Source organism: Cibotium barometz, chromosome 41 (genome assembly GCF_041138505.1).
Source record: "Cibotium barometz isolate CiBa-2024 chromosome 41, ASM4113850v1, whole genome shotgun sequence".
Lineage (NCBI taxonomy): Eukaryota > Viridiplantae > Streptophyta > Polypodiopsida > Cyatheales > Cibotiaceae > Cibotium > Cibotium barometz.
Genome location: NC_141086.1, coordinates 26,503,321 through 26,516,117, shown reverse-complemented (window position 1 = coordinate 26,516,117; position 12,797 = coordinate 26,503,321). Strand labels below are relative to the sequence as shown.

At 39.9% G+C, this 12,797-nt stretch overlaps 1 protein-coding gene across 1 annotated transcript; it reads left to right on the top strand.

Annotated features, from left to right (window-relative positions):
* Positions 1–5,205: 5,205 nt before the first annotated feature.
* On the top strand, positions 5,206–7,350 carry LOC147614815 (7-deoxyloganetin glucosyltransferase-like). Its single transcript, XM_086780163.1, has 2 exons — positions 5,206–6,210; positions 6,316–7,350. Exons 1-2 carry the CDS (start codon positions 5,697–5,699, stop codon positions 7,215–7,217), a joined length of 1,416 nt encoding a protein of 471 aa, XP_086636289.1. The 5' UTR covers positions 5,206–5,696; the 3' UTR covers positions 7,218–7,350.
* The last annotated feature ends 5,447 nt before the right edge of the window (positions 7,351–12,797 follow it).

Genomic DNA, 12,797 nt, shown 5'->3' with positions numbered 1-12,797 from the left:
GGAACAGGGATCTCACAAATGCATCCACAAGCTTCTTATACTAAATCTTTTTGAATGCATCCACATGCATTACTACATTGAAATATTGTTAAGCATTATTCACAAATAGCACCATATACTACTAAGCCAAACACATGCTTTCCCCACCCCACCCCCCCTCATACCCCTCCGCACCCTCTCCTCCTTCTGTGTTGGAAAATGTGTGCAAGTCATTTTTTAAACCAAGTATTACTAGAAAAACATACAAAAGAAAACCCTAGCAAAAGTCAAGAAGGAGGAAAAACAAAAACAAAATGAAATGAAAAAGGCCGCACTAAAAGAAGCCAAGGAAAGACAAACAAAACTTAGATGGAAACAATTTGAGTGGACATGGCTCAAGTTGTTGACCTTGAGAAAGAGGAATAGGACTTGATATTTACGACAATGTCGTATAACAATTGAGCATGTTCGGACATATGGGCTTGGCATGACCAAGTGCGGATGATGACATGGAGGAGAAACATAGGAGAGTTCTAGGTAACATGCCACACCATTCTGTAATTGGGTAGAGTGCGGAAGGTGGCAAGGCTTCATAGGAAAAGCATGGCTGAAACTCATCTTCGCAAACCAATGAATGAGGTGCCTCCACCATTGCAATATGAGGAGGAAGAGAATCTCATCATGGACGACATGGTGAATGACTTCTTTGGACGAGAGGTCATATAGATGATAGTGAGAAAGCTCCAATGTCACAAGAGGAAACCTTGCATAGAGAGGTAAACACTCCTTTGTTCAGTCAAACCTACCCATTTATGGTTGGAAATGACTACCCCGATGGGCTTTATCCAAAAGTTAGCACTTATAGACATAGGTGCTAATCAGAATGTGATGTCCTATGCCACGTGGGACTCTCTAGGCCAACCTACTTGACTCCACACCCTGGCCACCATCACCACGATCCCTTGAAATTCTGTTATATGCCTTATAGGTGTTATTATAGTTCTATTTTACATTGGTAATAACCCCCTGGAAGGGAAGTTCTATGTCATGCCTATAGGGAGGAGAATGCCTTATAGGTGTTATTATAGTTCTATTTTACATTGGTAATAACCCCCTGGAAGGGAAGTTCTATGTCATGCTTGCAGGGAGAATGCCAGAAGAAATCCTCCTTGGAAGAGGATGGATGGACCGCCAGAAGAAATCCTCCTTGGAAAACGATGGATGGACCGCCAGGTGTCACATAGACTAGGATGCTAGGACAACCACACTATAACTTGCATCAGGACTAGGTTACCTTGTCCTTATGAGATCAAGAGTAAAAAGTGTGGAATCCACAACAATAGGGTATATTATTTTAAAGAGGTCCTAGCCCCAAAGACAAAAGAACAAGATAAGACTGTACCACCAAAAAACAGGCTTATACTTTACCCTGAACCTTCCAATGCCAAGCCCCTTTCCATAAAGCCCTATCAATGTGACTAACTCCATTGAACATGAAGCTTCGCTGATGTCACCCATTAACAAAGCTAACTTTGCTAACACTACTAATTGCCAGTAGGTATAGTCCCAAAAGTCTCCAGTAAGAATACCATAACTGTAGTCGTACACCCACCACAATACCTAGTGGTGGGTACCAAAGGAGAACCTCGTAGCACAGGGATACCATGAGGGTAATAATACCGTGTGAAATATCCCCCAAATATCCCAATCCACCACTAAAGCCTTGGCATCACCAAAGACCAAGACACACAAATTGGCCAACCATATCAAACAGAGCCAACTACCAAGGCAACCACAAACCGAAGGGGTTAGAAAGAACATAAGAAGACGACAAGTTCTAGAGCAACTAAAAAGAAAAAACCTAATTCATCCTTGAACCACCCCCACTAAAAAATGGGTACCTAACAAACTCCTCAAAGCCCAAAAGATCTATGAGGGTAACACGTAAATATGGCTACCAAAATTGTAGATGCTCATAACGTACGACACCACAAGTTGATTGCATCACAAAAATTAGAATGGAGGAAAAACATGAGAACACATGCTACTCCTCAGTCTGCCAGCTGCCGAAAAACGGCAAAGGAAAAGCATAAAAGTTATGTTATATTTCTGTTTTCTATTTTTTTTTTCAAGAATGGCAAAAATGGAAGAAAGCCCATTCGAGAAAGGTTATTTTTTTGATATGTTGTGTTTCTCATTATTAAATATGTTAGTTCTTCTTGAAATTTTATAAATCAAGCTCTTGTGATGTTTTTACAATTTTTGGTGTTTTTGTAATTTTTGGTTTTCTACATTTTTACATTTTAAAAATGAAAAAACAGTCAAATGAGCATATAGTGGAAAGATTTTGACTAAATAGACCTTAGAATTGGCTTTGTAGCATAGTTTTTACCCTAGGCGGCATATCATTGTTGATGGGGTAGACCATGATGTCTATGCTTATAGTCCTTTTGAAAAAAATTACAAATGTAAAGGTTGTCCTTGTCGCATGTGTAATAGTCATCAGGGGTCATGGTGGGTGTTACGTACGAGGAGTGTAAGATTGTGTAGTGGTAATATCTATAAATGCAATAGTGGGTGTACTACTTGTAACAAAAACAATTTGTGTATGTATATATACATATATGTATGTATGCATCTTTGTGTGAGAGTGAGAGTGTGTGCATGCACATGCTCATGTGTGTGTGTGTAAATATATAATTGTAACAATTATTCCTACCTACACACATGTATATGCATATATGTATGTGTGTGCATTTACACACACACACACACACACACACACACACACACACACACACACACATGCACGCATATGCATATATGCATGTGTGTGCATTTACACACACATGTGTGCGTGTGCACAAACATGCAGATGCATGCACGCACACGTGCACGTGCGCACACGCGCGCACACACACACATAAATAGAGGGATATGAACAGCTCTAGAGAATGTGATATTAACCAAGGGTGCAAGTTAAATACGTGGCATTAACATGTTGAGAGAGAGAGAGAGAGAGAGAGAGAGAGAGAGAGAGAGAGAGAGAGAGAGAGAGAGAGAGAGAGAGAGAGAGAGAGAGAGAGAGAGAGAGAGAGAGAATAAGGGTTGTTAGTGTTGTGCAGGTAGGTAAGGACAGAGTCAAGGCATACTATGGGAAACATACCTTGATGCAATATAGGAATACTTATTGCTTCTAGTAACCCTGTTAAGAAGAAACTATTTTCACTACTATCAAGTTCTATATTTGCTAAACCCTGAAGCCCTTTACTCACTTTGTCCATGTAATATGGCAAAGCAAATAGTATGAGACAAAAACAAAAAAAAGTAATAAAAACTATGTAGAACTTTGAAATTCCCACACTCCACAATAAGAAGCCTTTGAAAGTTTTTTTGGCATTGATTTTCTTGGTTGATAAGAACATGGAAAATTCAAGTGCATTTTGAGTATGGTAAAGGGGAAATACACACACGCCCACTAGAGTCCACCCATTTCTTATCACTTCAATGCGCACAACTATCATGCTTTTATGGATGATTTAGGCCTTATTATTTAATTTCATGGTACCGTAATATGTTGATATTATATTTCTCCTTTCCCATTAGATTAGTAGATAAAGAAGAATCACCTTTGTGACTCTTATGATGGCAGTGGGACCTTCTTGAGAATTCAAATGATGCTTCACACTTTAGATAGTAAAGATGCAAGCATAGCAAAACTTATTTAGGTAGCCTCAATGCTTTTAGCTCCTCTAATATGCTAGAAAATGAAAACCCTTATGTTTATGTCTCAATTGTGTGAATTTTTTATGAAAGGATGTTTGGTACTACTAGGACAATAGCTTAAAGTCTATAAACAAGAACTTGCAAGGTTTTTCATGACTTAGTAGTAAATGGTTTTGAATCCAAAGTTTATGGTAACACAAAAGTGGTGTTCTCTTTAGATATTCTTTGTGGTGTACAAAGTTTATGGTTTTCTATGTTCACAATACAAAAGTGGTGCTCTTTAGATATTCTTTTTAAAAAATACAAATGTGGTGCTCGCTTTAGGTATTCTTTTTTAAGAATTTATTGGGCCTATTGATTTAATGCATCCACAAGCTTCTTATACTAAATCTTTTTGAATGCATCCACATGCATTACTACATTGAAATATTGTTAAGCATTATTTACAAATAGCACCATATACTACTAACCCAAACACATGCCCACCCCACCCCCCCTCGTACCCCTCCACACCCTCTCCTCCTTCTGTGTTGGAAAATGTTTGCAAGTCATTTTTTAAACCAAGTATTACTAGATTTCCTTTATAATCTTAGAGTGTTGATACTGCATACATTATTCTTAATACAAAAACATACAAAAGAAAACCCTAGCATCACTCTTGACGTACACCACATGTAAGTGATGATGTAAGCAAGAAAAACATCATGTGTTAAAATCATGTCGTGTACACATGCAATAGCAAAAGTTGTTGAGATTAGAAATATCTTGAGAAGGACAAAAAAGAAAGCTTTTACTACCTACCAACCAAAAACTTGACCCGCATGAAGTGACAAAGCCCCCATGTCTACCCTTAAGGAAATGTACATAAATTTCAATGGGCGACTCTGATAAAGGCCTTCCACTTACCATTTTCAATTATGTTTTTCATAGTCACTCGCAAGAATGTAAGCATACAATTTCCAAGAGATGGTAAAAAATTTAACATCAATAACCATCGGATTGAGACATCACAATAAATGTTTTTACTTTACTATAGTACTGTATTCAAATCCACTTTTGGAGCATCAATGCCATAAAGGAGGGGGTGGAGCCATCTTAATCGTAGTGGGTACTTGGACACAACCATTGCGATAAAGGTTGGGGTATCTTTATCCCAATGGGTACTTTTTAATAGGCCCCTCCACCCTATCTAGAACGTCGTGAGACAGTTCGGTTCCTATCTACCATTGGTTTACCAAGAATTGCGACGTATTTGGGCGAAACCATTTTGGAAAATAGGAGGAAAATAGTGCTTGGGTACTTTTGAATAGGCCCCTTAACCCTATATGGGCAAAACCATTTTGGAAAATAGTGGTGACCCCTTTTCCACAACAAAAAGAGTAGATCATTAGAGGTGGCATGTCCATTATATGGAGGTTACAAATCCTTAGATTTTTCAGCCCTTACAAGGCAGAAGGGGCTTTTCATGAATAAAATTGTATATCTGCCGTGTAGAAGACTAGAAGCTTTCGAGCAGAAACATGACGAATGTAGTCGTTTGCCACTGCCCTTGCAAGGGCATCTAAACGCATGTCTCTCTGTAGCAAGGCTACTGGTGTCGAAGGGCTTCACTTTCACCTTTGTGGTTACAGAGGAGCTTGCTGCCATTAAGGTTCAACAAGCTACTATTATGAGCGAAGGCTCACCCATCCAGTACGCTTTCGTAGCCAGTTCTAGAGATTGCTGCTGGCCTCTCTGCTCTCAGCGCCAGCCTTGCTACCCTGCACAGCATGCGTCCGGGCGTCGAGGACCTCTTGCGGAAGCTGCTGGCTCCGCAGAAAGCGTCCTGCATCATTGCAGACTCGTTTGTTACTGTGGAGCCAGAAAGTGGCCACCCACTTCAACATACCCAGATTCGTCTTCTACACTGGAAACATGCCCAGATTCGTTTTTTCAACCTTAGAAGGTAGAAGGGGCTTTGCATAACTTCTGTTTCTTCGAGGGTCAGTATTATGTTGAGAGGAGAAGGGAAGGGCACGGCGTCTATTGTCGAACAGCACATGACGACTGTAGTCGTTTTGCCACTGCCCTTGCAAGGGCATCTAAACCCATGTCTCTCTCTGGCAAGGCTACTGGTGCCCAAGGGTTTCACCTTCACCTTTGTGGTTACTGAGGAGCTTGCTGCCAAGCTTCAACAAGCTAGTATCATAAGCGAAGATTTACCCATCCAGTACGCTTCCGTGGCCAGTTCTAGCGATGGCCTCCATGCTGCTGGCCTCTCTGCTCTCCGCGCCAGCCTTGCTATCATGCACAGCATGCGCCCGGGCGTCGAGGACCTCTTGCGGAAGCTTCTGGCTGCGCAGAAAGCCTCCTGCATCATTGCAGACTCCTTTGTTACGTGGAGCCAGCAAGTCGCCACCCACTTCAACATACCCAGATTCGTCTTCTACACTGCAAACGCGCATGCGTTTGCCTTGGCTCTCCACTCGCCCTCTTTGGTCTCGCAGGGACTGCTCCCTATACAAGGCAAGCTGCTTTTATTTTGCTTTCATTAACATCTTTCAATCAACTGTGCATTCGATCTGTACAAGCTGTTGCAATAATGCGCCAAATTTATGCTCAATGGTGCAGATCCTCAGCTCATTATCGATTCCATACCTGGACTCCCACCCCTCCGAGCTCGTGATCTGCCCCAATCTATTCGAACCTCACCCGAGTTTGCAGTGGCCCAAGTGACAGACATCCATGAAGCAGCAGGCGCCATCCTCAACACTGTTTACGACTTCGAAAGCAAGCCTCTCGAGGTCATCCGAGAGAAGCTTCCCGTATACCCAATCGGCCCTTTGCTGCTCATGCTTGGCTTCGATTCCTGTGAGTCAAAAGGAACACTAGGCCTTTGGGCTGAAGAAAGGAGCTGTCTCAAGTGGTTAGACACCATGCTACCCTCTTCTGTCCTCTATGTGTCCTTTGGAAGCATAGCATCTATGGGTGTGGATCAGTTGAGGGAGCTTGCTGAGGGTTTGGATGCTAGTGGACAGGCATTTCTATGGGTTTTACGTCTTGATGCGGCTGAGGGATCAATCTCAGATGTGTTGCCAGAAGCGTTTGAAGAGAGGACACGAGGTAGGGGCTTTATAATCGCATGGGCACCACAAGTAGATGTTTTATCACACCGTGCAGTGGGGGGTTTTCTTACTCACTGTGGGTGGAATTCCATAACAGAAAACCTTGCCATGGGAGGTGTGCCCATGATATGTTGGCCACAGATTTCAGAACAGAGGCTGAATGCTAGGGTGCTGGTGGACGAGTTGAAGATAGGCTTGGACCTGGGAGAGGAAAGTGGGATGGTGAAGAGTAGTGTGGTGGAAAAGGCGGTCAAGGAGCTCATGGAAGGGGACGTGGGGCGAGAGTTAAAGTCAAGGACACTACAGTTGAAGAAAAGAGCCTCTCTATCTGTTCAGGAAGGAGGATCATCCCATAACTATCTGGAGTCCCTTGTACAAGACATGAAAAGGGTTGCACTCCACCCATAGTTGCCTTTTGATGGGAGTCATGCCCGTTGTTGCAAAATTTTAAAATGCCCGTAAAAAAATACACAAAAATACAAAAAATTTCTATAATTTTCCAAACCTATCAATTTTGAAGAGCAAGGATGCCCATCAAAAATGAAGCCATCCTACATAGTATGCTTTTGCAAGGTGGTTGCCGCTTTATGGTGCTTTGAAATGCTAAATTTTAACCTCTATATGCCAACGTGTTAGTTTCTTCAAAAAAGCATTGATTGCTTGCACCCACAGTCTAGAGTGCACATACAAGAAATTAAATTAATAAAGAATGCCCACTTGAAACAAAGTCAACACATAAAAAATGATTTTGATGGTTCATCTTTAAAAGTTAGCATGTTGAGATTATGCTTAGAGTAATCAATAACTCAAGGCATAAGCTAATCATTGGAATCTTTCACTACTAATTGCTTGAAATAATTAGTTTATGATAAATATTGCGGCGCTATTGGACACCCCAAGAGTTATCATCTATTCAAACATGTCATTCTGTTTGTAAGCACATGCCAGTGGGCTCATGTTGCTAGGGACTTATAAAACAATTATTTTATGAACAACTTGCATATCATATATAGCATGTTTCCTTCCATTTTTAAGAAATTACTCATTTTGAACAAAGACAAGCTTTCCCTCAAGGCAACAAGAATTGACCTCATGTGAATGTAGTTCATGATATGGTCACCATGTGACATCATTAGGGCAAGAAGAGGAGATTGAGACACCTCAAATTTTGTGCATTTGGGTCCTCTTGGAGAAACCTAAATGTAAAATTTGTGTTGGAGCACTGAACGACGTCCTATGGTGAGACCAAACTTTGTGAGTGTGTGGGGTACCCTCCACACACTTACAAAGTTCCCTCTTAGCATTGGATATTTTTTTTCGGGTAAGATGAGATCAAGAAAACCCATATTTGTGCATTTGGGCCACTTTGAGAAACATGTGTAGAAAACGTGAGATGGAGCATCATGTCTTGCCCGAATGACGACCGATAGTGCCTAACTTTGTGAGTATGTGGAGAGGGGTTTACCACACATACTTACAGGGTTTTATCACCATCCAACATCATTCAGGCATGACAAGATCAGTAGAACCTATATCGTTTATGTTTAGGCCATCTTGGAGAAACCCATGTAAAAAATGTGAGATGGAGCACCATAGGTTGCCTGAATGATGTCTGATGTTGTGAGCAAACTTTGCATGCTTATGGTGGAGAGGGGTACCCCCCACACACTTACAAAGTTTAGCACCATGTGATGTCATTCTTCGGGCAAGAGAAGTTTGAGGAAACCCATATTTTGTGTGTTTGGGTCCTTGGAGAAACCCACTTGCAAAACATGTGATGGAGCACCATATTTTGTTGGAATGACATCCTATGGTGAGACCAAACTTTGCAAATGTGTGGAGAAGGGTACCCCCCACACAGTTGCAAAGTTTGGTGTATCCCATCGGATGTTGTTCTAGCAAGATAAGATTGAGAAAACCCATTTTTTAATTTTTAGACCCTCTTTGAGAAACCTATATAGAGAACGTGAGATGGAGCTCCATATCTTGCCTAAACAACATTTTCATACTTTATGCATTTTCATAGAGAACGTGAGATGGAGCTCCATATCTCGCCTAAACAATGTTTTCATACAAGTTTATGCATTTTGACCCTCTTTCGAGACCATATCTCGTCCGAAGAATGAGGTCTGATGGTGATTTAAGTTTGCAAATGTGTGGAGAGGGGTACGCCACACACACTTGTAACGTTCGGTAACCTTCAAACATCATTTAGGCATGAGAGGATCAAGAAAACACATATTTTTTTGTGTGTTTTGGCCCTCTTGGAGAGACTTGTATACAAAATAAGGAGAAACATTAGGGGCTATTTTAGAGGGGGTCTTTAATCTCGGGGGTGTAAGTATAGCACGTGGGTTTAACAGAAGGGATTTTTAGTTTTAAAATCCCTTTTTTAACACATTTTTTTACATACAAAAGGGTACCATTTAAAGGGGGTATTCACAGGTTGAACAGAAAAAGAGTATGTTTTATTCATGAAAAATTCACAGATAAGGGATTTTTAAAATAGGGCTTGAACGCATGTGATATAGAGGGTTTACTTATAGTAACCCCCCTGAGTCTTTGATGTTCTTGGGCTATTTAACTAAAAACTGTTTTAAAGGAAAAATCACCCAAAATATTCCAATTTTTGGTGGATTCTTGAGACAAATTTGCCAAAAGTACACTACATACTACCATATAAGACAGAAAATTTCAAAGATTTGCCAAAGTTTTAAAATGTTTAGGTTCATATATAAAAAAATTCTCCAACTCATCTATACTTATACTATTTTACTAGTGTCTTATTTTTTATCTTGGTAGAAAACATAAGATGGAGTGCCATATCTCCATGAACGACATCCAATGTGGTGACCACACTTTACAAGTGTGTGGATAGGGGCACCCACCTATACTTGCAAAGTTGTCACCATTAGACATCATTTAGGCATGATGGGATCAAAAAAATCCATATTTTATACATTTGGTCCCTCTTGGAGAAACCCATGTAGAAAACATGAGATGGAGCACCATGTGTTACCTGAATGATGGCCGATGGTATGATGAAACTTTGTATATGTGTGGAGAGGGGTATCCTTCCACACAATTCCAAAGTTCGGTCAGCATGGTTTGTTGTTCGAAAAAGAGGAGATAGAGAAAACCCATGTTTTGTGTGTTTGGGTCCTCTTGGAGAAACATATGTAAAATGTGTCCTATAGCTCTATATCTTGCTTGGACAATGTCAGATGAGCGGGTTTCTCTGAGAGGGCCCAAATGCATAAAATATGGGTTTTCTCGATCTTGTCATGCCTAAACGATGTGTGATGGTGATTGAACTTTGGCACTATGTTTGGGGTCCCCAACTCCACACAATTGCATAGTTTGATTGGCATTGGACATCATTCGGGTGAGACATGGTGCTCCGCCTCACATTTTCTACAGGGGTTGTCACACAAAGAGGGCCCAAATGCACAAAATAGGGGTTTTTTTAATCTTGTCTTGCTTGAACAATGTCGAAAGGTGATGGAACTTTTAAGTGTGTATGGGGTACTTTTCTCCACACACTTGCATGTGTGTATGAGGTACTTTTCTCCACAAACTTGCAAAGTTTAGTCACCATCAATGGAAGTCATTCAGACGATATATAATGCTCCATCTCATGTTTCCTACACAAGTTTCTCAAAGAGGACCAAACGTACAAGATATGGGTTTTTTCAATCCTATCATACTTGGAAGAGTGACCAAAACTTATAATTATGTGGAGGGGTACCCCTCTCCACACACTTGTAAAGTTGTCACACATGGAACATTGTTCGGGGGAGATATGGTACTCCATCTCATATTCTCTATGTCAATTTCTCAAAGAGGGTGAGATATGATACTGCTCTATCTCACATTCTCTCTGTCAATTTCTCAAAGAAGCTCCAAACGCACAACATATGGTTTTTCTCGATCTCGTCTTACCAAAATGACATCCAACATGTGTGGGGTACTTGTCTTCGCTGTACACTTGCAAAGTTAGGACACCATCCAATGTGGTTTAGGTAGCATATAGCCATTCATCTCACATTTAGAATGTCACTCATTTCTCTAATAAGGCCTAAAAACAAAAATTATGAGTTTTCTCAAAATGGTCCTTTGTGAATGACGTCTGTTAGTGATCAAAATTTGCAAGTATACCCCTCTCCACACAAGTGCAAATTTTGGTCACCATCAAACTTTGTTGAAGAGAGATATGGTGCTCCATCCTATGTTTTCTATGCAAATTTTTCAAGGAGGAACAAACATGCAAAATATGGGTTTTCTCTATCCCATCATGCCTAAATGACATTTGAACTTTTCAAGTATGTGTCAAAAACACCTAATCAAACTTTGCAAGTGTGTGTGAAATATCCTTCTCCATATACTTACAAAGGTTGGTCAATTAGATGACAAGTGATTCAAGTGAGACATGCTGCTCCATCATTCATTTTCTATGCGGGTCTCTCCAAGAGGTCCCAAATGCACAAAAATATGGGTTTTCTCAAACCTATCATGTAGGAATGACATTTGATTGGTAACAAGTGTGAGCAAGTGTGTATTTTGAGATCCCCTCTCTACACACTTACAAAGTTCTGTCACCATCTAACATTGTTTAGATAAGATATGGTTCTCCAGCACACGTTTTACGTAGATTTGTCCAAGAGGACCCAAACACACAAAATATGGGTCTTTTGGATTTCCTCTTTCTTAAACAAAATATGGGTTTACCAAACTTTACAAGTGTGTTTTCTAAGACATGGATCTCTACACACTTGCAAAATTTCGTCACACCAATCAAACTTGCATGTGGAAATGGGTACTCCACACACACTTGCAAAGTTCCATCATAATTACACAGTTTTGGAAAAGAAAATATTGAGACACTACAAGAGAAGGCATCATTAGTGGCGTTTATTTGTGACGTTTTATGTTACTCTCCTATAAGCATCGTTATTTAGCATCGTTGCGCAACACTGGATAAATGTTGCTAATAGTGTCGCTCAACACGTTGTTAATAAATGTTGTTATTATAAGCACTGCTTAAGTGGTGTTAATAAATGTCGTTATTATAAGCACTGATTAAGTGGTGTTATAAAAACGCTGCTATAAGTACCGATATAAATGCTGCTCAGCGAGACGTTGGGGAAAAAACAGAATGGTGGAATGGAGTGGAAATAAAACTTAAAATAAATTAAAATCCAAAAAGCTTGACAAACATCCAAATATTTTTGAAATAAAACAAAAAAATCACCAAATCGTTACAAACCGATGAATGTGTACATATGTTATATAAAGATATATATTCTCTATATATTTAATTAGTACCATCATCAAATCCATCTTGCAATAAATCCATGTATGCCAATTGGTCTATCTCCAAATCCATCATTTTGATGGCTCCTATATCAATACAAAGTCCTATTCCACTACTTGAAGAAGATGTAGAGGTATTACCATCATGGTTGTCATATTGATTGGTTAGTTGCATCGTTCATTGATTGTCCACCATGTATTTTTTCTTTAACATCTTGATCTTGAAGTATACGTTTAGATTGAGGAGAGACTTGTATTATAGGATCTCTTTGGTCTGGATGAAACACATAAAAGAAGAACCACAAAATATATACAATGCCTTCCTTTTATCTATAGATTCATACAAATTGAAAATCAAGTGTAAACCTATTCACAATGTTGTGCTAGAACATATTGGTCTCTTGAGTCTTGCGTACCTCTATATACAACTTTGAACCACTTAACCTCAAAGACGAACACTTTGAAAGCTCTAAATCCAATCTCCAATATGCCTTGAATTTTTTCACAATATTCAAGTTTCTCTACTATAATATTATTATCTCTTCTACTAGCTTGACTATCTTGGTCAAAACTTGCCATTACACCACAATCATATGTGATTCTCTTGGAGTCCACATGTTGAGTGTGAAAATGTCGAGCTTCTGACCACATTGCATTATGCACTTTATACTGCAA